Source organism: Coregonus clupeaformis, chromosome 1 (genome assembly GCF_020615455.1).
Source record: "Coregonus clupeaformis isolate EN_2021a chromosome 1, ASM2061545v1, whole genome shotgun sequence".
Classification (NCBI taxonomy): Eukaryota; Metazoa; Chordata; class Actinopteri; order Salmoniformes; family Salmonidae; genus Coregonus; species Coregonus clupeaformis.
The window spans coordinates 66610730-66637667 of record NC_059192.1 but is presented as its reverse complement, the minus strand read 5'-3'; the positions used below and the strand labels follow the sequence as shown (position 1 = coordinate 66637667).

The following is a 26938-nucleotide window of genomic DNA, read 5'->3' as shown; positions in this document are numbered from 1 at the left end:
CTACATTTTTACAGAAACCACAATAATATACAATAATACAATAGTGTTGTGATCAGTGCATTGCAGTGAGAAAACACAAACAACTAAATTATTGCCATTACAGTTAATCAAGTCCTTGCCATTTCACTGCCAACTACAGTGAGGGAAAAAAGTATTTGATCCCCTGCTGATTTTGTACGTTTGCCCACTGAGAAAGACATGATCAGTCTATAATTTTAATGGTAGGTTTATTTGAACAGCGAGAGACAGAATAACAACAAAAACATCCAGAAAAACGCATGTCAAAAATGTTATAAATTGATTTGCATTTTAATAAGGGAAATAAGTATTTCACCCCTCTGCAAAATATGACTTAGTACTTGGTGGCAAAACCCTTGTTGGTAATCACAGAGGTCAGACGTTTCTTGTAGTTGGCCACCAGGTTTGCACACATCTCAGGAGGGATTCTGTCCCACTCCTCTTTGCAGATCTTCTCCAAGTCATTAAGGTTTCGAGGCTGACGTTTGGCAACTCCAACCTTCAGCTCCCTCCACAGATTTTCAATGGGATTAAGGTCTGGAGACTGGCTAGGCCACTCCAGGACCTTAATGTGCTTCTTCTTGAGCCACTCCTTTGTTGCCTTGGCCATGTGTTTTGGGTCATTGTCATTTTCAATGCCCTGGCTGAGGGAAGGAGGTTCTCACCCAAGATTTGATGGTACATGGCCCCTTCCATCTTCCCTTTGATGCAGTGAAGTTGTCCTGTCCCCTTAGCAGAAAAACACCCCCAAAGCATAATGTTTCCACCTCCATGTTTGACGGTGGGGATGGTGTTCTTGGGGTCATAGGCAGCATTCCTCCTCCTCCAAAAATGGCGAGTTGAGTTGATGCCAAAGAGCTCGATTTTGGTCTCATCTGACCACAACACTTTCACCCAGTTCTCCTCTGAATCATTCAGATGTTAATTGGCAAACTTCAGACGGCCCTTTATATGTGCTTTCTTGAGCAGCAGGATTTCAGTCCTTCACGGCGTAGTGTGTTACCAATTGTTTTCTTGGTGACTATGGTCCCAGCTGCCTTGAGATCATTGACAAGATCCTCCCGTGTAGTTCTGGGCTGATTCCTCACCGTTCTCATGATCATTGCAACTCCACGAGGTGAGATCTTGCATGGAGCCCCAGGCCGAGGGAGATTGACAGTTATTTTGTGTTTCTTCCATTTGCAAATAATCGCACCAACTGTTGTCACCTTCTCACCAAGCTGCTTGGCGATGGTCTTGTAGCCCATTCCAGCCTTGTGTAGGTCTACAATCTTGTCCCTGACATCCTTGGAGAGCTCTTTGGTCTTGGCCATGGTGGAGAGTTTGGAATCTGATTGATTGATTGCTTCTGTGGACAGGTGTCTTTTATACAGGTAACAAGCTGAGATTAGGAGCACTCCCTTTAAGAGTGTGCTCCTAATCTCAGCTCGTTACCTGTATAAAAGACACCTGGGAGCCAGAAATCTTTCTGATTAAGAGGGGGTCAAATACTTATTTCCCTCATTTAAATGCAAATCAATTTATAACATTTTTGACATGCGTCTTTCTGGATTTTGTTGTTGTTATTCTGTCTGTCACTGTTCAAATAAACCTACCATTAAAATTATAGACTGATCATTTCTTTGTCAGTGGGCAAACGTACAAAATCAGCAGGGGATCAAATACTTTTTTCCCTCACTGTACATAAGATCAGTTATTTGACAATAGTGTGAAATAAATAATTTGTAGTCTCCCAGCAGTAGTTGTGGTACCCTGAGGATGAGGTGTTTCTGTGATTATGCAGCCAAAGAGTTGCGCACTTGCCAGAAATGGACTTGCCAGTGCAGCAGGACCTGTGAACGAACAGAAGTAAACACTTAAACCGCCCGAATACATAGGGTTGGCTGGTGCCTAGCAGAACTCGGCTAGGTGAACCGAACGAGTGTGCTCGAATACTCCCTTAAAATAAAAACGGAAAGAAAGGGGGAAAGCAGCGCTATTACCCCAGGACAGTAGAGGGCGATGAGCTGGTAATAGCCATCTATGGCCAAAGAAGGAGGTGACAACAGACCCAAAAAAGGAATGACATAAAATGTCCAGGTTTTAAACAATTAAGTTAATTGGTTAAATAGTTTCAAAATGCTGACGCCTCCGCTCAAATTCAAGGTGGGTGATGTGCGGTGTGACCATTTGGTGATATGCGGTGTGACCATTTGATCTGAACAAACTAAGTAACCTATGTAGACAGAATCAAGCCTTTAGACCAGGGGTGTCAAACTCATTCCGTGGAGGGCCTAGTTTCTGCAGGTTTTTGGTTTTTCCTTTCAATTAAGACCTAGACAACCAGGTGAGGGGAGTACCTTACTAATTAATCAGTGACCTTAATTCATCAATCAAGTAGAAGGGAGGAGCAAAAAGCCGCAGACACTCTGCCCTCCGTGGAATGAGTTTGACATGTGCTTTAGATGTTAATTACCCTTCATTATATTTGTCAAACATGACTGGCATTTAGCCTATATTTATGTACTTAAAAGTCTCATTAAAGTTTGGCAAAATGTTCTGGCGCCTCCCTCATCGATTTGGACATGAGGCTGTAGCCAATATGCATATCACATACACTTTGACATGTATGCTTTTTTAAAATGTATGTTCATGATAAATAGATTAGAATATTATTCCAATGTTGTTTTTTTGTGCTTTTTTAAAAACTTGTCCATTCGGACAACTTAAATCTATATTCTTCTTGTCCAAAACACTATATCAAATCAAATCTACGTTTATTTGTCACGTGCACAGGATACAGAAGGTGTAAACGGTACAGTGAAATGGTTACTGGCATAGTGGAGTCTTTTGTTTAGACATGTAGGTAGCTAGCTAGCTAAACAATGAACCATAATTACAACTCATAACATTACTACCCTGCATGAATCTACAGGTAGTTAAAGCTAACCAACTAGGTTCAATGTTAGCTAGCTAGCTAACATTAGGCTATAACTAGCAATGTAAATGTCTCTGAGATGCGAATAATATTACTACACAGATCATACACATAACGTTAGCTAGCTAGCGAGCCAGCCAGCCAGCTAACGTTAGCTAGCTAGCTAACAGTATGCTTTAACTTGCAATGAAAACGACTTTCTGACAAAATTAGAAACGTATAATATCTACAAATGTAGCTAGCTAGACTCTTACCCGTATACATGGATGAACGCTTCTCCCTCTCTGTCACGGATGGTTGCCCTTAGTTTGAAGATGTAATCCGGAGACAGGTGTTTTATACAACATCCTTCTGTGTGTTCTCTTTTTGACTCCCTCTGCGTATTTGCAATCAAACGCCTGAATTTTCTCCATCTCCTTAGCTATTATACTCTGCTTCCACCGGGCATTCCACTGATTTCAAAACTCGGTCCTTCAGAAAGTGGAGAGCATTAGCAACACTTTTGCAGTTATTCGTGATATCTTTCAAAAAAAGAAAGAATTAGACAGGATTACCTACACATACTGAGCAGCTCATGTTATAGACAGAAGCGTGCTACATGGCAGACCAATCCGAAACTAATCTCTGGGCATGTTCAGCCCATCCATTACCTCAGCCAATCATGGCTAGTGGGAAGGTTCCTGTCGTTTTCCGTGGCTAAACCAACTAGGCACTTTAATTTAACAATTTTATTTGTATTTACAGATGGCGTACAAGTTTGTTATTAAGGCACATGAAAGTTCACGTTCCAGAAGGCATTTCAGTCAAAAAACGCATTTTGATTAAAAAAACTATGTTTACGTTCAAATGCCTCTCATGTGAAGTAGTGACGTACGACATACGCATAGTTACCTGAAAGGAGTCACAAATGTAATATTGTAAGGCTTCCCTCATGCCGCTTTTCATGATGGTGCTAGCAGCCACGTGAGTGAGTGCTAGCTAGCTACCAACCGGAACATTAAGCTAGCCAAGACCAACAACACAAACAAACAGACTATACAGCTACAACTAGTGAGTGGAATTACAAACAGACTATACTAAACAAGTTAAATGTCTTACATGTGCCTACTTGGACACCAGGTCCCCACATTTCCCACTCTCTCAGGCCGAATAGCCTGAAGCCACAGGGCTCAAGTTGAGAACTAAAAGACAGATTTCATTGTCTTCTCTTTAGAGCAATAGCCATTTGCTTTCCAAACTATGTTTTCCTGCAATGAAATTGGGGGTAGAGGAGAGAAAAAAACACAAATATATCTGACGATGACTATTTTCTATTAGTTTGCAATTCTAAACTTGGCGAACGGGGAATGGGAACAATATCAAATTAGGAACATGGCATTCTCTCGCCCTTGGCTTGCAGGCCTGCTCCTGCTAATGTCGGCTTACGAACTAGCCCACTAAGCAAAACAGTGCTGCTTTCCACCTGCCTGTGCTGGATCAAGGTGAGCGCTTTTCTCTGCAATGGCTCGCATAGCTGTCCATGGTCCCGAAACGGTTAATTGTTTTGTGCTCAGTTTTATTAGCCACAATCTTGTCTTTACTAATTTAGTTACAACACCCCTCTCTCTCTCTCTCTCTCTCTCGCACGCATGCACGCACACACACACACACACACACACACACACACACACACAAACCCGTTATAAATATGCAGTAGCCTACAAAGAAATGTACACGCTGTTCACAACAGGCTTTTTTGCAGGCTTTTTTGCAAACAGCCATGAGTTAAATTAACTTAAGGCGTCCGCATGCTTCCCAGCCGAAACAGTTCTGAACAGTACGTGATGATATTTTGACAACATTTTGTGACGTTTTGGTTTTCGGCAAGGGTTTTTTCGGTTGTTTGTGCACACCATATTTTTTCTGGAGGCAAGCTGAAGTAGGCAGCCAAAGTCTATGCCGTGGGTGATTGGTCAACAATAGGGATTCTTCTTTGGTGATGTTTAACGGTAGTTGGCATCCAACATGTTGCATTACCGCCCCCAACTGAATTATAATATAGATTCATTACACTTTATTATACAAAATGGGAAAGGGGAACCCCAACAATATATATACATAACTACACCCGCAATAACATCTGCTAAACTCCTAAAGGAAATTACAGCTACTCACTCCGAAAGGCATTTAAACTGGTAAAAAATCAGTATAGAGACAAAGTGGAATCGCAATTCAAAGGCTCAAACACGAGACGTATGTGTCAGGGTCTACATACAATCACGGACTACAAAAGGAAAACCAGCCACGTCGCCGACACTGACGTCTCGCTTCCGGACAAGCTAAACACCTTCTTCGCCCGCTTTGAGGATAACACACTGCCACCGACGTGGCCCACTACATAGGACTGTGGGCTCTCCTTCTCCGTGGCCGACGTGAGTAAGACATTTAAGCATGTTAACCCCCGCAAGGCTGCCGGCCCAGACAGCATCCCTAGCCACGTCCTCAGAGCATGTGCAGACCAACTGGCTGGTGTGTTTACGGACATATTCAATTTCTCCCTATCCCAGTCTGCTGTCCCCACATGCTTCAAGATGGCCACCATTGTTCCTGTACCCAAGATAGCAAATGTAACTGAACTAAATGATCATTGCCTTGTAGCACTCACCTCTGTCATCATGAAGTGCTTTGAGAGACTAGTCAAGGATCATATCACCTCTACCTTACCTGTCACCCTAGACCCACTTAAATTTGCTTACCGCCCCAATAGATCCACAGACGATGCAATCGCCATCACACTGCACATTGCCCTATCCCATCTGGACAAGAGGAATATCTATGTAAGAATGCTGTTCATTGACTATAGCTCAGCATTCAACACCATAGTACCCTCCAAGCTCATCGTTAAGCTCGAGGCCCTGGGTCTGAACCCCGCCCTGTGCAACTGGGTCCTGGAATTCCTGACGGGCCGCCCCCAGGTGGTGAAGGTAGGAAACAACATCTCCACTTCGCTGATCCTCAACACTGGGGCCCCACAAGGGTGCGTGCTCAGCCCCCTCCTGTACTCCCTGTTCACCCATGACTGCGTGGCCAAGCACGCCTCCAACTCAATCATCAAGTTTGCAGACGACACAACAGTAATTTGGCTTGGCACCTAAAACCCTCACAAACTTTTACAGATGCACAATTGAGAGCATCCTGTCGGGCTGTATCATCGCCTGGTACGGCAACTGCACCGCCCGCAACCGCAGGGCTCTACAGAGGGTGGTGCGGTCTGCCGAACGCATTACCGGGGGCAAACTACACGCCCTCCAGGACACCTACAGCACCCAATGTCACAGGAAGGCCAAAAAGATCATCAAGGACATCAACCACCCGAGCTACTGCCTGTTCACCCCGCTATCATCCAGAAGGCGAGGTCAGTACAGGTGCATCAAAGCTGGGACCGAGAGAATGAAAAACAGCTTCTATCTCAAGACCATCAGACTGTTAAATAGCCATTACTAGCACATTATAGGCTGCCGTTGCCTATTGAAATCACTGACCACTTTAAGAAATGGAACACTAGTCACTTTAATAATGTTTACATATCTTGCATTATTCATCTCATACAGTTGAAGTCGGAAGTTTACATACACTTAGGTTGGAGTCATTAAAACTTGTTTTTCAACCACTCCACACATTTCTTGTTAAAAAACTATAGTTTTGGCAAGTCGTTTGTGCATGACACAAGTCATTTTTCCAAAAATTGTTGACAGACAGACTATTTCACTTATAATTCACTGTATCACAATTCCAGTGGGTCAGAAGTTGACATACACTAAGTTGACTGTGCCTTTAAACAGCTTGGAAAATTCCAGAAAATGATGTCATGGCTTTAGAAGCTTCTGATAGGCTAATTGACATCATTTGAGTCAATTGGAGGTGTACCTGTGGATGTATTTCAAGGCCTACCTTCAAACTCGGTGCCTCTTTGCTTAACATCATGGGAAAATCAAAAGAAATCAGCCAAGACCTCAGAAAAAAAATTGTAGACCTCCACAAGTCTGGTTCATCCTTGGGAGCAATTTCCAAACGCCTGAAGGTACCACGTTCATCTGTACAAACAATAGTACGCAAGTATAAACACCATGGGACCACGCAGCCGTCATACCGCTCAGGAAGGAGACGCGTTCTGTCTCCTAGAGATGAATGTACAGTGGGGAAAAAAAGTATTTAGTCAGCCACCAATTGTGCAAGTTCTCCCACTTAAAAAGATGAGAGAGGCCTGTAATTTTCATCATAGGTACACGTCAACTATGACAGACAAATTGAGATTTTTTTTCTCCAGAAAATCACATTGTAGGATTTTTAATGAATTTATTTGCAAATTATGGTGGAAAATAAGTATTTGGTCACCTACAAACAAGCAAGATTTCTGGCTCTCACAGACCTGTAACTTCTTCTTTAAGAGGCACCTCTGTCCTCCACTCGTTACCTGTATTAATGGCACCTGTTTGAACTTGTTATCAGTATAAAAGACACCTGTCCACAACCTCAAACGTCACACTCCAAACTCCACTATGGCCAAGACCAAAGAGCTGTCAAAGGTCACCAGAAACAAAATTGTAGACCTACACCAGGCTGGGAAGACTGACTCTGCAATAGGTAAGCAGCTTGGTTTGAAGAAATCAACTGTGGGAGCAATTATTAGGAAATGGAAGACATACAAGACCACTGATAATCTCCCTCGATCTGGGGCTCCACGCAAGATCTCACCCCGTGGGGTCAAAATGATCACAAGAACGGTGAGCAAAAATCCCAGAAACACACGGGGGGACCTAGTGAATGACCTGCAGAGAGCTGGGACCAAAGTAACAAAGCCTACCATCAGTAACACACTACGCCGCCAGGGACTCAAATCCTGCAGTGCCAGACGTGTCCCCCTGCTTAAGCCAGTACATGTCCAGGCCCGTCTGAAGTTTGCTAGAGTGCATTTGGATGATCCAGAAGAGGATTGGGAGAATGTCATATGGTCAGATGAAACCAAAATATAACTTTTGGGTAAAAACTCAACTCGTCGTGTTTGGAGGACAAAGAATGCTGAGTTGCATCCAAAGAACACCATACCTACTGTGAAGCATGGGGGTGGAAACATCATGCTTTGGGGGTGTTTTTCTGCAAAGGGACCAGGACGACTGATCCGTGTAAAGGAAAGAATGAATGGGGCCATGTATCGTGAGATTTTGAGTGAAAACCTCCTTCCATCAGCAAGGGCATTGAAGATGAAACGTGGCTGGGTCTTTCATTATGACAATGATCCAAAACACACTGCCCGGGCAACGAAGGAGTGGCTTCGTAAGAAGCATTTCAAGGTCCTGGAGTGGCCTAGCCAGTCTCCAGATCTCAACCCCATAGAAAATCTTTGGAGGGAGTTGAAAGTCCGTGTTGCCCAGCGACAGCCCCAAAACATCACTGCTCTAGAGGAGATCTGCATGGAGGAATGGGCCAAAATACCAGCAACAGTGTGTGAAAACCTTGTGAAGACTTACAGAAAACGTTTGACCTGTGTCATTGCCAACAAAGGGTATATAACAAAGTATTGAGAAACTTTTGTTATTGACCAAATACTTATTTTCCACCATAATTTGCAAATAAATTCATTAAAAATCCTACAATGTGATTATCTGGATTTATTTTTCTCATTTGTCTGTCATAGTTGACGTGTACCTATGATGAAAATTACAGGCCTCTCTCATCTTTTTAAGTGGGAGAACTTGCACAATTGGTGGCTGACTAAATACTTTTTTTCCCCACTGTACTTTGGTGCGAAAAGTGCAAATCAATCCCAGAACAACAGCAAAGGACCTTGTGAAGATGCTGGAGGAAACAGGTACAAAAGTATGTATATCCACAGTAAAACGAGTCCTATATCGACGTAACCTGAATGGCCTCTCAGCAAGGAAGAAGCCACTGCTCCAAAACCACCATAAAAAAGCCAGACTACTGTTTGCAACTGCACATGTGGACAAAGATCGTACATTTTGGAGAAATGTCCTCTGGTCTGATGAAACAAAAATAGAACTGTTTGGCCATAATGACCATCATTATGTTTGGAGGAAAAAGGGCGTGGCTTGCAAGCCGAAGAACACCATCCCAACCGTGAAGCAAACGGGTGGCAGCATCATGCTGTGGGGGTGCTTTGCTGCAGGAGGGACTGGTGCACTTCACAAAATAGATGGCATCATGAGGAAGGAAAATTATGTGGATATATTGAAGCAACATCTCAAGACATCAGTCAGGAAGTTAATGCTTGGTCGCAAATGGGTCTTCCAAATGGACAATGCATACTTCCAAAGTTGTGGCAAAATGGCTTAAGGTCAACAAAGTCAAGGTATTGGAGTGGCCATCACAAGTCCTGACCTCAATCCTATAGAATATTTGTAGGCAGAACTGAAAAAGCGTGTGCGAGCAAGGAGGCCTACAAACCTGACTCAGTTACACCAGCTCTGTCAGGAGGAATGCGCCAAAATTCACCCAACTTATTGTGGGAAGCTTGTGGAAGGCTACCCGAAATGTTTGACCCAAGTGAAACAATTTAAAGGCAATGCTACCAAATACTAATTGAGTGTATGTAAACTTCTGACCCACTGGGAATGTAATGAAATAAATAAAAGCTGAAATAAATAATTCTCTCTACTATTATTCTGACATTTCACATTCTTAAAATAAAGTGGTGATCCTAAGACAGGGAATTCTTACTAGGATTAAATGTCAGGAATTGTGAAAAACTGAGTTTAAATGTATTTGGCTAAGGTGTATGTAAACTTCGGACTTACAAGCAAGTACTATGTTTGTTTCATCAGACCAGAGGACATTTCTCAAAAAAGTACGATATTTGTCTTCATGTGCAGTTGCAAACTGTAGTCTGGCTTTTTTATGGCGGTTTTGGAGCAGTGGCTTCTTCCTTGCTGAGCAGCCTTTTGAGGTTATGTCGATATAGGACTCGTTTTACTGTGGATATAGATACAGTGAGGGGAAAAAAGTATTTGATCCCCTGCTGATTTTGTACATTTGCCCACTGAGAAAGAAATTATCAGTCTATAATTTTAATGGTAGGTTTATTTGAACAGTGAGAGACAGAATAACAACATATATATATTCTGTATGTATATATATATTCTGTATGTATATACAGTGGGGAGAACAAGTATTTGATACACTTCCGATTTTGCAGGTTTTCCTACTTACAAAGCATGTAGAGGTCTGTAATTTTTATCATAGGTACACTTCAACTGTGAGAGACGGAATCTAAAACAAAAATCCAGAAAATCACATTGTATGATTTTTAAGTAATTAATTTCCATTTTATTGCATGACATAAGTATTTGATTACCTACCAACCAGTAAGAATTCCGGCTCTCACAGACCTGTTAGTTTTTCTTTAAGAAGCCCTCCTGTTCTCCACTCATTACCTGTATTAACTGCACCTGTTTGAACTCGTTACCTGTATAAAAGACACCTGTCCACACACTCAATCAAACAGACTCCAACCTCTCCACAATGGCCAAGACCAGAGAGCTGTGTAAGGACATCAGGGATAAAATTGTAGATGGGCTACAGGACAATAGGCAAGCAGCTTGGTGAGAAGGCAACAACTGTTGGCGCAATTATTAGAAAATGGAAGAAGTTCAAGATGACAGTCAATCACCCTCGGTCTGGGGCTCCATGCAAGATCTCACCTCGTGGGGCATCAATGATCATGAGGAAGGTGAGGGATCAGCCCAGAACTACACGGCAGGACCTGGTCAATGACCTGAAGAGAGCTGGGACCACAGTCTCAAAGAAAACCATTAGTAACACACTACGCCGTCATGGATTAAAATCCTGCAGCGCACGCAAGGTCCCCCTGCTCAAGCCAGCGCATGTCCAGGCCCGTCTGAAGTTTGCCAAAGACCATCTGGATGATCCAGAGGAAGAATGGGAGAAGGTCATGTGGTCTGATGAGACAAAAATAGAGCTTTTTGGTCTAAACTCCACTCGCTGTGTTTGGAGGAAGAAGAAGAAGGATGAGTACAACCCCATGAACACCATCCCAACCGTGAAGCATGGAGGTGGAAACATCATTCTTTGGGGATGCTTTTCTGCAAAGGGGACAGGACGACTGCACTGTATTGAGGGGAGGATGGATGGGGCCATGTATCGCGAGATCTTGACCATCAACCTCCTTCCCTCAGTAAGAGCATTGAAGATGGGTCGTGGCTGGGTCTTCCAGCATGACAACGACCCGAAACACACAGCCAGGGCAACTAAGGAGTGGCTCCGTAAGAAGCATCTCAAGTTCCTGGAGTGGCCTAGCCAGTCTCCAGACCCGAACCCAATAGAACATCTTTGGAGGGAGCTGAAAGTCCGTATTGCCCAGCGACAGCCCCGAAACCTGAAGGATCTGGAGAAGGTCTGTGGGCCAAAATCCCTGCTGCAGTGTGTGCAAACCTGGTCAAGACCTACAGGAAACGTATGATCTCTGTAATTGCAAACAAAGGTTTTTGTACCAAATATGAAGTTCTGCTTTTCTGATGTATCAAATACTTATGTCATGCAATAAAATGCAAATTAATTACTTAAAAATCATACAATGTGATTTTCTGGATTTTTGTTTTAGATTCTGTCTCTCACAGTTGAAGTGCTTTGTAAGTAGGAAAACCTGCAAAATCGGCAGTGTATCAAATACTTGTTCTCCCCAGTGTATATATTCTGTAGGTATAAAGTGCATTTAGAAAGTATTCAGACCCCTTGACTTTTTCCACATTTGTTACGTTACAGCCTTATTCTAAAAGGGATTCAATTATGTTTTTCCCCTCAATTTACACACAATATCCCATAACGACAAAGCAAAAACAGGTTTTTAAAATTTGTTGGAAATTTGTTAAAAAAAAAAAACTGGGGGACCTCCCGAGTGGCGCAGCTGTCTAAGGCACTGCATCGCAATGCTAGAGCCGTCACTACAGACCCGGGCTCGTTCCCGGGCTGTATCACAACTGGCCATGATCGGGAGTCCCATAGGGCGGCGCACAATTGGCCCAGCGTCGTATGATCGGGAGTCCCAAATTGTGCAATTTTATAAGAAATGTCATTCAATATACTCATTTTGCCATGGGGCAGAGAGAAAAAAAGTACAGTTTTACAGCTAATTTCCTGCAATTCTACCCATTTTGCCAGGGCGTGGAGAGACCATTTTTCTATTTTAAAGCTAATTTCCTGCAGTTCTACACATTTTGCCATGACTTATGACATGTTAATGATATCTGAGTGAGAGTGTAACAAAATCAATGGGGGCCCCCTGGAGGTCAGAGCCCCTGGGCACATGCCCTGCGTGACCGGTCCGTATTTGGCTATGATTACTACAAGTTCAGGTAGCTGGCTAATTTACCAATCTAAAAGTTGTTAGCTGACGTCACTGTTAGTGACTATCGGGCACAGTTTTCTCCGGTACACAGCAGGCGAGAGCAACACCGTATGCTAGCTAACTAGCAATCTAGCACACGGTGTAGCTAACTAGCAAGCTAACTAGTTAGCTAACACACAGTGCCTGCTGTGTTAGCGGGGGCGACCGGTAGGCAGTGTGCTTCGGCCCCGCCTGTCAGGCATAGTTTTCTCCGGCACATAGCCGGATCTTATTTTTTGTATCCTTTTTTAAAACCTTTTTTTTTTTTACTTCAGTTTATTTAGTAAATACTTTCTTAACACTTATTTTTCTTAAAACTGCATTGTTGGTTAAGGGCTTGTAAGTAAGAATTTCACTGTAAGGTCTACACCTGTTGTATTCGACGCCTGTGACAAATAAAGTGTGATTTGATTTTGAATTGATCTACTCACTTTCGTATACGGGTTGCATCCAGTTTACACGGCCCAACTTCACACACGCACTAGCATTCAGTGCTCACAGGGAACAGCTTTAGCAGCCACAACGTCATCACATCATCTAAAAACATGAGAGACATTGGATGAGTATAAAATGTTCATATCTTCGACTGTGAGTGATGTTTTGTGCACAAAGGCGATGACTAAAGTGTCTTATTAGGAATTTTCAAATCTGACTTCTCTATGTGGCAAAACTCTAGGAGCAGTTGAAACCTTGCTTCTATACCGGAACCCTAGCCCCTTGCTCGCTCATCGCAATGGGTGTGTTCGAGCAGTAAAGCTAACGAAGCTGACTGTAAGTCGGCGAGGTGCATCCGTGACAGCCGAAAGTCAGTCACTGTATTCTGAAGTTGTTTTCCAACAGCAAGACTCAGATCAACATGGTAGTGTCAACATAGCTGCTATTGTTTTAAGTTTTTCTTGATTAATACCTTTTATCTATAAAGTTCATAAAGAAAATCTACATTACATCTCATGTTCTCCTATCCAGATGTCTAACACTGCCACTGCAGCCTCCAGGAGAGGAGTCTTTCAAGCTCATGGTGATGGTGAAGAAGAGTCTAAACAACCCAGTCATAGCTACATGCTGAGTGACTTTGACTCAGACCCCAGCACCGACCCTGGATCTGAGACTGACCCTGACAGTGAAGAAGCAGAGAGTGAACCAGAGTTAGAAACAGAACCAGACACACATACAGAGAGTGCCACAATTGGCCCAGAACTCACTGAATTGAGAGATATAGGTAAAGGCCCACAGACCAATGTGTATGAAGAAGAGTCGTACATAAGTACTACACACACCCAGCCAAAAACCGAAGGAGATCTCCACATTCACTCTGTGTTGTAAGTAGGTTAAGCCTTGTGTGTGTGTGTGTGGGTGTGTGTGCACAGAGATGGGCAAAGATACATCAAAGTGTGGCTTGTTAGAAAATAACCCCCAAACAAATTATCAAAATAAGCTACAAAATACTGTTGCCAAAAATTTTTGTATTTTAAAACACAGAAAATACAAAAGTCGATTTTACTTTTGTACCTAATTCACCCCATTATCCTCGCTCTGGAAGTGCATCCCTATGCTTCAGTTTTCTTTAAGCTCCTCCTCTCATCCACCAACACCTCTAATGGCCCCACACGATAGTGCCGTAAGACTTCTAATAACAATGCATTACATTTGGGATTGTAGGGCCCAAAAAATGGTGAACCGCTCTAAAAAATGTTTGGTAGAAAAGTATTTTGAAGATTTTCTGAAGTATCTTGTTACAAATCACATGGTGATTTTTTTTTCATGCCTTTCATATACAGTGCATTCGTAAAGTATTCAGACCCCTTGACTTAATCCACATTTTGTTAGGTTACAGCCTTATTCTAAAATGGATTAAATAAATAAAAGATCCTCATCAATCTACACACACTACCCCATAATGACAAAGTGAAAACAGGTTTTTAGAAATGTTTGCAAATTTATACAAAATAATAAACAGAAATGACTTATTTACATAAGTATTCAGACCCTTTGCTATGAGACTCCAAATGGAGCTCAGGTGCATCCTGTTTCCATTGATCATCCTTGATATGTTTCTACAACTTGATTGGAGTCCACCTGTGGTAAATTCAATTGATTGGACATGATTTGGAAAGGCACACAAATCAAATCAAATCACGTGTTTAGCAGATGTTATTGCGGGTGTAGCGAAATGCTTGTGTTCTAGCTCCAACAGTGCAGTAATATCTAACAAGTAATATCTAACAATTTCACAACAGATACCCAATACACACAAATCTAAGTAAGGAATGGAATTTAAGAATATATACATACAGTGGGGAGAACAAGTATTTGATACACTGCCGATTTAATACTTACAAAGCATGTAGAGGTCTGTCATTTTTATCATAGGTACACTTCAACTGTGAGAGACAGAATCTAAAACAAAAATCCAGAAAATCACATTGTATGATTTTAAAGTAATTAATTTGCATTTTATTGCATGACATAAGTATTTGATCACCTACCAACCAGTAAGAATTCCGGCTCTCACAGACCTGTTAGTTTTTCTTTAAGAAGCCCTCCTGTTCTCCACTCATTACCTGTATTAACTGCACCTGTTTGAACTCGTTACCTGTATAAAAGACACCTGTCCACACACTCGATCAAACAGACTCCAACCTCTCCACAATGGCCAAGACCAGAGCGCTGTGTAAGGACATCAGGGATAAAATTGTAGACCTGCACAAGGCTGGGATGGGCTACAGGACAATAGGCAAGCAGCTTGGTGAGAAGGCAACAACTGTTGGCGCAATTATTAGAAAATGGAAGAAGTTCAAGATGACGGTCAATCACCCTCGGTCTGGGGCTCCATGCAAGATCTCACCTCGTTGGGCATCAATGATCATGAGGAAGGTGAGGGATCAGCCCAGAACTACACGGCAGGACCTGGTCAATGACCTGAAGAGAGCTGGGACCACAGTCTCAAAGAAAACCATTAGTAACACACTACGCCGTCATGGATTAAAATCCTGCAGCGCACGCAAGGTCCCCCTGCTCAAGCCAGCGCATGTCCAGGCCCGTCTGAAGTTTGCCAATGACCATCTGGATGATCCAGAGGAAGAATGGGAGAAGGTCATGTGGTCTGATGAGACAAAAATAGAGCTTTTTGGTCTAAACTCCACTCGCCGTGTTTGGAGGAAGAAGAAGGATGAGTACAACCCTAAGAACACCATCCCAACCATGAAGCATGGAGGTGTAAACATACTTCTTTGGGGATGCTTTTCTGCAAAGGGGACAGGACGACTGCACCGTATTGAGGGGAAGATGGATGGGGCCATGTATCGCGAGATCTTGGCCAACAACCTCATTCCCTCAGTAAGAGCATTGAAGATGGGACGTGGCTGGGTCTTCCAGCATGACAACGACCCGAGACACACAGCCAGGGCAACTAAGGAGTGGCTCCGTAAGAAGCATCTCAAGGTCCTGGAGTGGCCTAGCCAGTCTCCAGACCTGAACCCAATAGAAAATCTTTGGAGGGAGCTGAAAGTCCGTATTGCCCAGCGACAGCCCCGAAACCTGAAGGATCTGGAGAAGGTCTGTATGGAGGAGTGGGCCAAAATCCCTGCTGCAGTGTATGCAAAGCTGGTCAAGACCTACAGGAAACGTATGATCTCTGTAATTGCAAACAAAGGTTTCTGTACCAAATATTAAGTTCTGCTTTTCTGATGTATCAAATACTTATGTCATGCAATAAAATGCTAATTAATTACTTAAAAATCATACAATGTGATTTTGTGGATTTTTGTTGTAGATTATGTCTCTCACAGTTGAAGTGTACCTATGATAAAAATTACAGACCTCTACATGCTTTGTAAGTAGGAAAACCTGCAAAATCAGCAGTGTATCAAATACTTGTTCTCCCCACTGTATATGGACAAGCAATGACAGAGCTGCATGGACTAAGATACAGTGGAATATTATAGAATACAGTATATACATATGAGATGAGTAATGCAAGATATGTAAACATTATTAAAGTGACTGGTGTTCCATTTCTTAGTGGCCAGTGATTTCAATAGGCAGCAGCAGCCTCTAATGTGCTAGTGATGGCTATTTAACTCGGTCCCAGCTTAGATGCACCTGTACTGACCTAGCCTTCTGGATGATAGCGGGGTGAACAGGCAGTGGCTCGGGTGGTTGATGTCCTTGATGATCTTTTTGGCCTTCCTGTGACATTGGGTGCTGTAGGTGTCCTGGAGGGCGGGTAGTTTGCCCCCGGTAATGCGTTCGGCAGACCGCACCACCCTCTGTAGAGCCCTGCGGTTGCGGGCGGTGGAGTTGCCGTACCAGGCAGTGATACAGCCCGAGAGGATGCTCTCAAATTTCTTCAGCCTCCTGAGGTTGAAGAGGCTCTTGCGCCTTCTTCACCACACCGTCTGCGTGGGTGGACCATTTCAGTTTGTCAGTGATGTGTACGGCAAGGAACTTGAAGCTTTCCACCTTCTCCACTGCGGTCCCGTCGATGTGGATAGGAGGGTGCACCCTCTGCTGTTTCCACACCTGTCTATATAAGGTCCCACAGTTGACAGTGCATGTCAGAGCAAAAACCAAGCCATGAGGTCGAAGGAATTGTCCATGGAGCTCCGAGACAGGATTCTTTTGAAGCACAGATCTGGGTAAGGGTACCAAAGAAAGTCTGCAGCCTTGAAGATCCCCAAGAACACAGTGGCCTCCATCATTCTTAAATGGAAGAAGTTTGGAACCACCAAGACACTCCGTAGAGCTGGCCACCTGGCCAAACTGAGCAATCAGGGGAGAAGGGCCTTGGTCAGGGAGGCGACCAAGAACCTAATGGTCACTCTGACAGAGCTCCAGAGTTCCTCTGTGGAGATGGGAGAACCTTCCAGAAGGACACCCATCACTGCAGCACTCCACCAATCAGGCCTTTATGGTAGAGTGGCCAGACGGAAGCCACTCCTCAGTAAAAGGCACATGACAGCCCGCTTGGAGTTTGCCAAAAGGCACCTACAGGACTCTCAGACCATGAGAAACAAGATTCTCTGGTCTGAAGAAAGATTGAACTCTTTGGCCTGAGCAGGTAGCTTAGTGGTTAAGAGCGTTGTGCCAGTAACCGAAAGGTCGCTGGTTCTGATCCCCGAGCCGACTAGGTGAAACATCTGTCGAAGTGCCCTTGAGCCAGGCACTTAACCCTAATTGCTCCTGTAAGTCGCTCTGGATAAGAGCGTCTGCTAAAATGACTAAAATGTAAAATGAATGCCAAGCGTCACGTCTGGAGGAAACCTGGCACCATCCCTACGGTGAAACATGGTGGTGGCAGCATCATGCTGTGGGGATGTTTTTTAGCGGCAGGGACTGGGAGACTAGTCAGGATCGAGGGAAAGATGGACGGAGCAAGGTACAGAGAGATCCTTGATGAAAACCTGCTCCAGAGTGCTCAGGTCCTCAGACTGGGACAGCGACCCTAAGCACACAGCCAAGACAATGCAAGAGTGGCTTCGGGACAAGTCTCTGAATGTCCTTGAGTGGCCCAGCCAGAGTCCGGACTTGAACCCGATCGAACATCTCTGGAGAGACCTGAAAATAGCTGTGCAGCGACGCTCCCCATCCAACCTGACAGAGCTTGAGAGGATCTGCAGAGAAGAATGGGAGAAACTCCCGAAATACAGGTGTGCCAAGCTCATACCCAAGAAGACTCGAGGCTGTAATCGCTGCCAAAGGTGCTTCAACAAAGTACTGAGTAAAGGGTCTGAATACTTATGTAAATGTGGTGTTTCAGTTTTTTATTTGTGATACATTTGCAAAAAAATCTAAAAACCTGTTTTTGCTTTCTCATTATGGGGTATTGTGTGTAGATTGATGAGGGGGGAAAACTATTGAATACATTTTAGAATAAGGCTATAACGTAACAAATTGTGGAAAAAGTCAAGTGGTCAGAATACTTTCCGAATGCATTGTACAAATTACAAAATCCTCTGTGTGTGTGTGTGTGTGTACATCTAAAATCTCACTACAGTGAGGAAAAAAAGTATTTGATCCCCTGCTGATTTGTACGTTTGCCCACTGGCAAAGAAATGATCAGTCTATAATTTTAATGGTAGGTTTATTTGAACTGTGAGAGACAGAATAACAACAAAAAAATCCAGAAAAATTTGCATTTTAATGAGGGAAATAAGTATTTGACCCCCTCTCAATCAGAAAGATATCTGGCTCCCAGGTGTCTTTTATACAGGTAACGAGCTGAGATTAGGAGCACACTCTTAAAGGGAGTGCTCCTAATCTCAGCTTGTTACCTGTATAAAAGACACCTGTCCACAGAAGCAATCAATCAATCAGATTCCAAACTCTCCACCATGGCCAAGACCAAAGAGCTCTCCAAGGATGTCAGGGACAAGATTGTAGACCTACACAAGGCTGGAATGGGCTACAAGACCATCGCCAAGCAGCTTGGTGAGAAGGTGACAACAGTTGTACACAAGGCTGGAATGGGCTACAAGACCATCGCCAAGCAGCTTGGTGAGAAGGTGAGAACAGTTGGTGTGATTATTTGCAAATGGACGAAACACAAAAGAACTGTCAATCTCCCTCGGCCTGGGGCTCCATGCAAGATCTCACCTCGTGGAGTTGCAATGATCATGAGAACGGTGAGGAATCAGCCCAGAACTACACGGGAGGATCTTGTCAATGATCTCAAGGCAGCTGGGACCATAGTCACCAAGAAAACAATTGGTAACACACTACGCCGTGAAGGACTGAAATCCTGCAGCGCCCGCAAGGTCCCCCTGCTCAAGAAAGCACATATACATGCCTGTCTGAAGTTTGCCAATGAACATATGAATGATTCAGAGGAGAACTGGGTGAAAGTGTTGTGGTCAGATGAGACCAAAATCGAGCTCTTTGGCATCAACTCAACTCGCCGTGTTTGGAGGAGGGGGAATGCTGCCTATGACCTCAAGAACACCATCCCCACCGTCAAACATGGAGGTGGAAACATTATGCTTTGGGGGTGTTTTTCTGCTAAGGGGACAGGACAACTTCACCGCATCAAAGGGACGATGAACGGGGCCATGTACCGTCAAATCTTGGGTGAGAACCTCCTTCCCTCAGCCAGGGCATTGAAAATGGATTGTGGATGGGTATTCCAGCATGACAATGACCCAAAACACACGGCCAAGGCAACAAAGGAGTGGCTCAAGAAGAAGCACATTAAGATCCTGGAGTGGCCTAGCCAGTCTCCAGACCTTAATCCCATAGAAGATCTGTGGAGGGAGCTGAAGGTTCGAGTTGCCAAACGTCAGCCTCGAAACCTTAATGACTTGGAGAAGATCTGCAAAGAGGAGTGGGACAAAATCCCTCCTGAGATGTGTGCAAACCTGGTGGCCAACTACAAGAAACGTCTGACCTCTGTGATTGCCAACAAGGTTTTTGCCACCAAGTACTAAGTCATGTTTTGTAGAGGGGGTCAAATACTTATTTCCCCCATTAAAATGCAAATCAATTCATAAAATTTTTGACCTGCGTTTTTCTGGATTTTTTTGTTGTTATTCTGTCTCTCACTGTTCAAATAAACCTACCATTATAATTATAGACTGATCATATCTTTGTCAGTGGGCAAACGTACAAAATCAGCAGGGGATCAAATACTTTTTTCCCTCACTGTATATGCACTGACAATTGACAAATATCCAGAGGTGTGAAGGCCTTCTCCTCCTCCATCTCTCTGTCCATCTCTCAGGGAGTGTGGGAGTGAGGTGATGACGTGCCAGTTCAACAATGAAGGGACTCTGTTGGCTGTTGGTCTGAGTGACGGAACCATCAAGGTATCGGACTTGAACACCTTTTCTGGGTTTATGTTCATTAGGCACACTGTAACAAAACGCTTTGCACCAGACAGCGAAAACATGTGTTTCTTCTTGGACAAGTGCAGATAGTATCTCCCCATTTCAGAATATATTTATATTTTTCATGCCTAATGAACACAACCCGTTGATATGTGGCCGACCAATTGACGTGTAGGACAATGATAAATATTTGATCCGTCCTTATAGATCTGTCCTTGGGACGCCTGAATTCATTTCACTCCATCTGTCTTTTTCAGCTCTACAGTATGGACAATAAGAATTTTCTACAGACACTAAGGGACAGCAGCAGCATTCTGTCCTCTCTACCAGTCACTGCACTACGATTCACTCTGAGCTCCCAGTCACGTTGTCTCCTGCTGGCTACCTGTGAGTAATACATCTTAGTCCCATAGAAATAGAATTACTAGAATGGACATTCCAATTCAAGTCAGTGGGTGGACCTGGCTGTGAGTGATGCATGTTAGCCCTCTCTGAGGGCCCCTCTCCTGAACAAACATAACTAGTCCTAAAGGGCCACAAACTCATAGAAATAGAATGACTAAAATGGTAGAAGCCCCTCAGACCAAGACAATTAAGTGCACTCAAGGGTACACTCTTATTGGCTGCCATTGTCGACCTGTAATTTATAATAAGTTGACTTGGCAGGAGAGAGAAGATTTTAGGCCATGGTGTGGTCTAAGTAATAAACATCTTAGATGCAAGGGCATAGTACTAAATCATATTTCTTCAATCTCAAGTTAGACATTCTCAATTATGTGTACATGCATCATTACAAACGTTGGTTGATATGAAGCTGATACAACTTTCAGTTGAACAATGAGAACAGTGAGAGTTCTGCTACTTTGTCATGTTTCTGGTACAGTGATGTTCCGCAGTTTGAGCCAGTAGAAGATTGAATTGTCACGAGTTCCTAGGGCCTCTTACAATTCTGTATCCTGTATGATTTCAGGCACATGGTGATGGAAAACACTTGTTTACTTCAGACTTTTTAAAGTTATGTGTAAGCAATTAAGCAGGTTACTCGTGTTATGATTGTAAGCAAAGATATGTGAGGATATGACATCTGGGTCGTCTTGGCATCCGGCTTTGCTGTTCCACCATTCACCAGTCCCCTGTAGCTCAGTTGGTAGAGCATGGTGCTTGCAACGCCAGGGTTGTGGGTTCATTTCCCATGGGGGGCCAGTATGAAAAATGTATGCACTCACTAACAGTAAGTCGCTCTGGATAATGTAAATGTAATGTTGGGGAAGCTACTCTGAAAATATATTTTACCAAGCTAGAAGCTAAGCTACCCTAAAGCTACCCTTAAGAAAAATATAGTATACTAAAGTTACTTTGAAAAAGTAGTTCACTACATCCAAACTACTTCGTGAAAAAATTATCATATGTAAATCTGAAATGTCATAAATTACAAATTGCAAGAACAGATCACTTTGGGGTCATACTGTATGTTAAGATCGTGTGTAATTTAGCCTATTAGGTCTGATGCCAAAAAAGAAAGGAAATTATTGCCTATATTTTATTCTTTGCAAAAAAAGAGTAGTGTGTAGTTCCAGTAGTTAGCTATACCACTACATGGCAAAAAAAAGTAATTAACTACTGAAAACACTACCTAGATTTGAATTTACACTGAACTAAAATATAAACGCAACATGTAAAGTGTTGGTCCCATGTTTCATGAGGTGAAATAAAAGATCCCAGAAATGTTGCAAACGCACCAAAAAAATATTTCTCAAATGTTTGGCACACATTTGTTTAGAACCCTGTTAGTGAACATTTCTCCTTTGTCAAGATTATCCATCCACCTGACAGGTGTGGCATATCAAGAAGCTGATTAAACAGCATGATCATTATACATGTGTACCTTGTGCTGCACTCTTAGAAAGGGTTCCAAAAGGGTTCTTCGGCTGTCCTCATAGGATAACTATTTTTGGTTCCAGTGTCACGTTCGTTTAAAGAAGGGTCGGACCAAGGCGCAGCGTGATATGCGTACATGTTTATTAACGATAAACACACGACAAAACAACAAAGGAAACGAAACGTGAAGTCCAAAGGTACAACACAACAAACCTTACACGGAACAAGAACCCACAACTAGACAGTTCCAAAAGGCTGCCTAAGTATGATTCCCAATCAGAGACAACGAGCGACAGCTGCCTCTGATTGGGAACCACACCGGCCAACATAGAAATACAAATCTAGAATATTCACACCCTGACCAAACTAGCTAGAGTTCTGTAGGCCAGGACGTGACAGTACCCCCCCCAAAGGTGCGGACTCCGGCCGCACAAACCTGACTGAATAGGGGAGGGTCCGGGTGGGCTTCCAGCCTCGGTGGCGGCTCCGGCTCCGGAGTGGATCCGCTGCCCGGTGCTGGCTTGGTCACCGGTGGGCGGACTGCTCTGGCTCCGGAGTGGAGCTGCTGACCGGAGCTGGACTGGGCACCGGTGGAGCAGACCGCTCTGGCTCCGGAGTGGAGCAACCGACCGGATCTGGATCAGGCACCGGTGGAGCGGACTGCTCTGGCTCCAAAGTGGAGCCGCTGACCGGAGCTGGATCAGGCACCGGTGGAGCGGACAGCTCTAGCTCCAGAGTGGAGCCGCTGACCGGTGCCGGACCAGGCACCGGTGGAACGGGCACGGGCCGTGCCGGACTGGCGACGTGCACTACTGGCTTGGTGCGAGGAGCAGGAACAGGCCGGGCCAGACTGGCGACGCGCCCCACTGGCTTGGTGCGAGGAGCAGGAACAGGCCGGGCCGGACTGGCGACGCGCACCACCGGCTTGGTGCGAGGAGCAGGAACAAGCCGGGCCGGACTGGAACACGCACCACTGGCTTGGTGCGAGGAGAAGGAACAGGCCGTGCCGGACTGGGAACACGCACCACTGGCTTGGTGCGGGGAGCATGTACAGGGTGTACCGGATTGGGAACCGGCGCTGGAGGTCTATGACTGTCTCCGTCCTTTACACTCCGCGCCCCGTCCTCCTCCAGTGAGGACTCCTCCTTGAGCCCCCACGAGTGCAGTGGTCGGGGCTCCTCTCTGTCGCTCCCCGACCACCCTTTTAGCCCCCCCCCCAAAAAAATATTGGGGCTGTCTCTCCTTCTCCACCCTGATCCCTTTCAGGGCCTCCGTCTGCCTTGCCAGATCCTCTCTTATCTCCCGTAAGTCCATACTATCTGCTCCTCCACCTGTGTCCAGGGTGTCTGCTGCTCCTGGGCACGCTGCTTGGTCCTCGTTTGGTGGGTTCTTCTGTCACGTTTGTTTAAAGAAGGGTCGGCTGTCCTCATAGGATAACTATTTTTGGTTCCAGTGTCACGTTCGTTTAAAGAAGGGTCGGACCAGGGCGCAGCGTGATATGCGTACATGTTTATTAACGATAAACACACGACAAAACAACAAAGGAAACGAAACGTGAAGTCCAAAGGTACAACACAACAAACCTTACACGGAACAAGAACCCACAACTAGACAGTGCCAAAAGGCTGCCTAAGTATGATTCCCAATCAGAGACAACGACGACGACAGCTGCCTCTGATTGGGAACCACACCAGCCAACATAGAAATACAAATCTAGAATATTCACAACTGACCAAACTAGCTAGAGTTCTGTAGGCCAGGACGTGACATCCAGGGAGAACCCTTTTTGGTTCCACGTAGAAGCCTTTTGGGTTTCATGTAGAACCCTCTGTGGAACCCAAAAATGTTCTACCTAGAATCAAAAAGGGTTCTACTTGGAACCAAAAAAGGGTTATTCAAAGGGTTTTCCTAGCCGAATAACCATTTTAGGTTCTAGATAGCACCTTTTTTTCTAAGCGTGTGGGGACAATAAAAGGCCACTCTAAAATGTGCAGTTTTGTCACACAACACAATGCCACAGATGTCTCAAGTTTTGAGAGAGAGTGCAATTGGCATGCTGACTGCAGGAATGTCCACAAGCTGTTGCAAAGAATTGAATGTTCATTTCTCTACCATAAGCTGCCTCCAACGTTGTTTTAGAGAATTTGGCAGTATTTTCCAACCTCCACATCCGGCTTCTTCACCTGCGGGATCGTCTGGGACCAGCCACTCGGACAGCTGATGAAACTGTGGGTTTGCACAACCTAAGAATTTCTGCAAAAACTGTCAGAAACCGTCTAAGGGGAGCTCATCTGCGTGCTCGTCGTCCTCACCAGGATCTTGACCTGACTGCAGTTCGGCATCGTATCTGACTTCAGTGGGCAAATGCTCACCTTCGATGGCCACTGGCACGCTGGATAAGTGTGCTCTTCATGGATGAATCCCGGTTTCAACTGTACCGGGCAGATGGCAGACAGCGTGTATAGCGTAGTGTGGGTGAGCGGTTTGCTGATGTCAACGTTGTGAACACAGTGCTTCATGGTGGCGTAAGGGTTAAGGTATGGGCAGGCATAAGCTACGGACAATGAACACAATTGCATTTTATTGATGGCAATTTGAATGCACAGAGATACCGTGACGAGATCCTGAGGCCCATTGTCGTGCCATTCATCCGCCGCCATCACCTCATGTTTCAGCATGATAATGCACGGCCCCATGTTGCAAGGATCTGTACACAATTCCTGGAAGCTGAAAATGTCCCAGTTCTTCCATGGCCTGCATACTCACCAGACATGTCACCCATTGAGCATGTTTGGGATACTCTGGATCGACGTATACGAAAGCGTGTTCCAGCTCCCGCCAATATCCAGCAACTTCACACAGCCATTGAAGAGGAGTGGGACAACATTCCACAGGCCACAATCAACATTCTGATCAACTATGCGAAGGAGATGTGTCGCGCTGCATGAGGCAAATGGTGGTCACACCAGATACTGACTGGTTTTCTGATCCACGCCCCTACTTTTTTATTTTAGGTATCTGTGACCAACAGATGCATATCTGTATTCCCAGTCATGTGAAATCCATAGATTAGGGCCTAATGAATTTATTTCAATTGACTGATTATCTTATATGAACTGTAACTTAGTAAAACCTATAAAATTGTTGCATGTTTGGTAATTTATATATATTTTATAGTTCAACTACCACATTTTAGTCATTTAGCAGACACTCTTATCCAGAGCATACATTTTCATATTTTTTGTACTGGTTCCCCGTGGGAATAGAACCCACAATCCTGGCATAGCAAGCGTCATGCTATACCAACTGAGCCACATGGAATAAATTACTAATTTAATTTACTAATTCAATTAGTTAAATTACTAGTTGAACTACATGTAGTTCACTACTCACCAACACTGCCACTAACCTTGAATGGGAATGTATGTTGTAGTCATTCTAATTCTATGCACAATAACAAGTCTGTTTTTGTTCCACGCAGACTTAGTCAAAATGCTCAGATTTCAACTCCTATTGCAACTCTAAATGCTTCTGACTGAACTAATGTGATTTTCAAGGACCGGAGTTCGCTGTTCCTATAACGTAACATTATGACTATAACTACTGTTCCCCGAAGGAGGGAAACGAGGTACAACATACTATGGGGAGTCTCACTCTCGCAACTTTGGTTGAAGGATATACAGTGGGGGAAAAAAGTATTTAGTCAGCCACCAATTGTGCAAGTTCTCCCACTTAAAAAGATGAGAGAGGCCTGTAATTTTCATCATAGGTACACGTCAACTATGACAGACAAATTGAGAAAAAGAAATCCAGAAAATCACATTGTAGGATTTTTTATGAATTTATTTGCAAATTATGGTGGAAAATAAGTATTTGGTCACCTACAAACAAGCAAGATTTCTGGCTCTCACAGACCTGTAACTTCTTCTTTAAGAGGCTCCTCTGTCCTCCACTCGTTACCTGTATTAATGGCACCTGTTTGAACTTGTTATCAGTATAAAAGACACCTGTCCACAACCTCAAACAGTCACACTCCAAACTCCACTATGGCCAAGACCAAAGAGCTGTCAAAGGACACCAGAAACAAAATTGTAGACCTGCACCAGGCTGGGAAGACTGAATCTGCAATAGGTAAGCAGCTTGGTTTGAAGAAATCAACTGTGGGAGCAATTATTAGGAAATGGAAGACATACAAGACCACTGATAATCTCCCTCGATCTGGGGCTTCACGCAAGATCTCACCCCGTGGGGTCAAAATGATCACAAGAACGGTGAGCAAAAATCCCAGAACCACACGGGGGGACCTAGTGAATGACCTGCAGAGAGCTGGGACCAAAGTAACAAAGCCTACCATCAGTAACACACTACGCCGCCAGGGACTCAAATCCTGCAGTGCCAGACGTGTCCCCCTGCTTAAGCCAGTACATGTCCAGGCCCGTCTGAGTTTGCTAGAGTGCATTTGGATGATCCAGAAGAGGATTGGGAGAATGTCATATGGTCAGATGAAACCAAAATATAACTTTTTGGTAAAAACTCATCTCGTCGTGTTTGGAGGACAAAGAATGCTGAGTTGCATCCAAAGAACACCATACCTACTGTGAAGCATGGTGGTGGAAACATCATGCTTTGGGGCTGTTTTTCTGCAAAGGGACCAGGACGACTGATCCGTGTAAAGGAAAGAATGAATGGGGCCATGTATCGTGAGATTTTGAGTGAAAACCTCCTTCCATCAGCAAGGGCATTGAAGATGAAACGTGGCTGGGTCTTTCAGCATGACAATGATCCCAAACACACCACCCGGGCAACGAAGGAGTGGCTTCGTAAGAAGCATTTCAAGGTCCTGGAGTGGCCTAGCCAGTCTCCAGATCTCAACCCCATAGAAAATCTTTGGAGGGAGTTGAAAGT

General features: G+C 44.2%; 1 protein-coding gene across 3 annotated transcripts in view; it reads left to right on the top strand.

Annotated features, from left to right (window-relative positions):
• Window positions 1–26938, top strand: part of LOC121572406 (WD repeat-containing protein 38) — a 59643-nt gene that overhangs the window by 12346 nt on the left and 20359 nt on the right. For 2 of the 3 annotated variants that reach the window (XM_041884478.1, XM_041884469.1), the window contains exons 2-4: window positions 13302–13654; window positions 20050–20134; window positions 20413–20542. In XM_041884478.1, coding sequence (XP_041740412.1) covers window positions 13302–13654; window positions 20050–20134; window positions 20413–20542 — 568 coding nt within the window. The remainder of the gene's footprint in view (window positions 1–13301; window positions 13655–20049; window positions 20135–20412; window positions 20543–26938) is intronic. The other variant, XM_041884486.1, reaches the window with a different exon arrangement.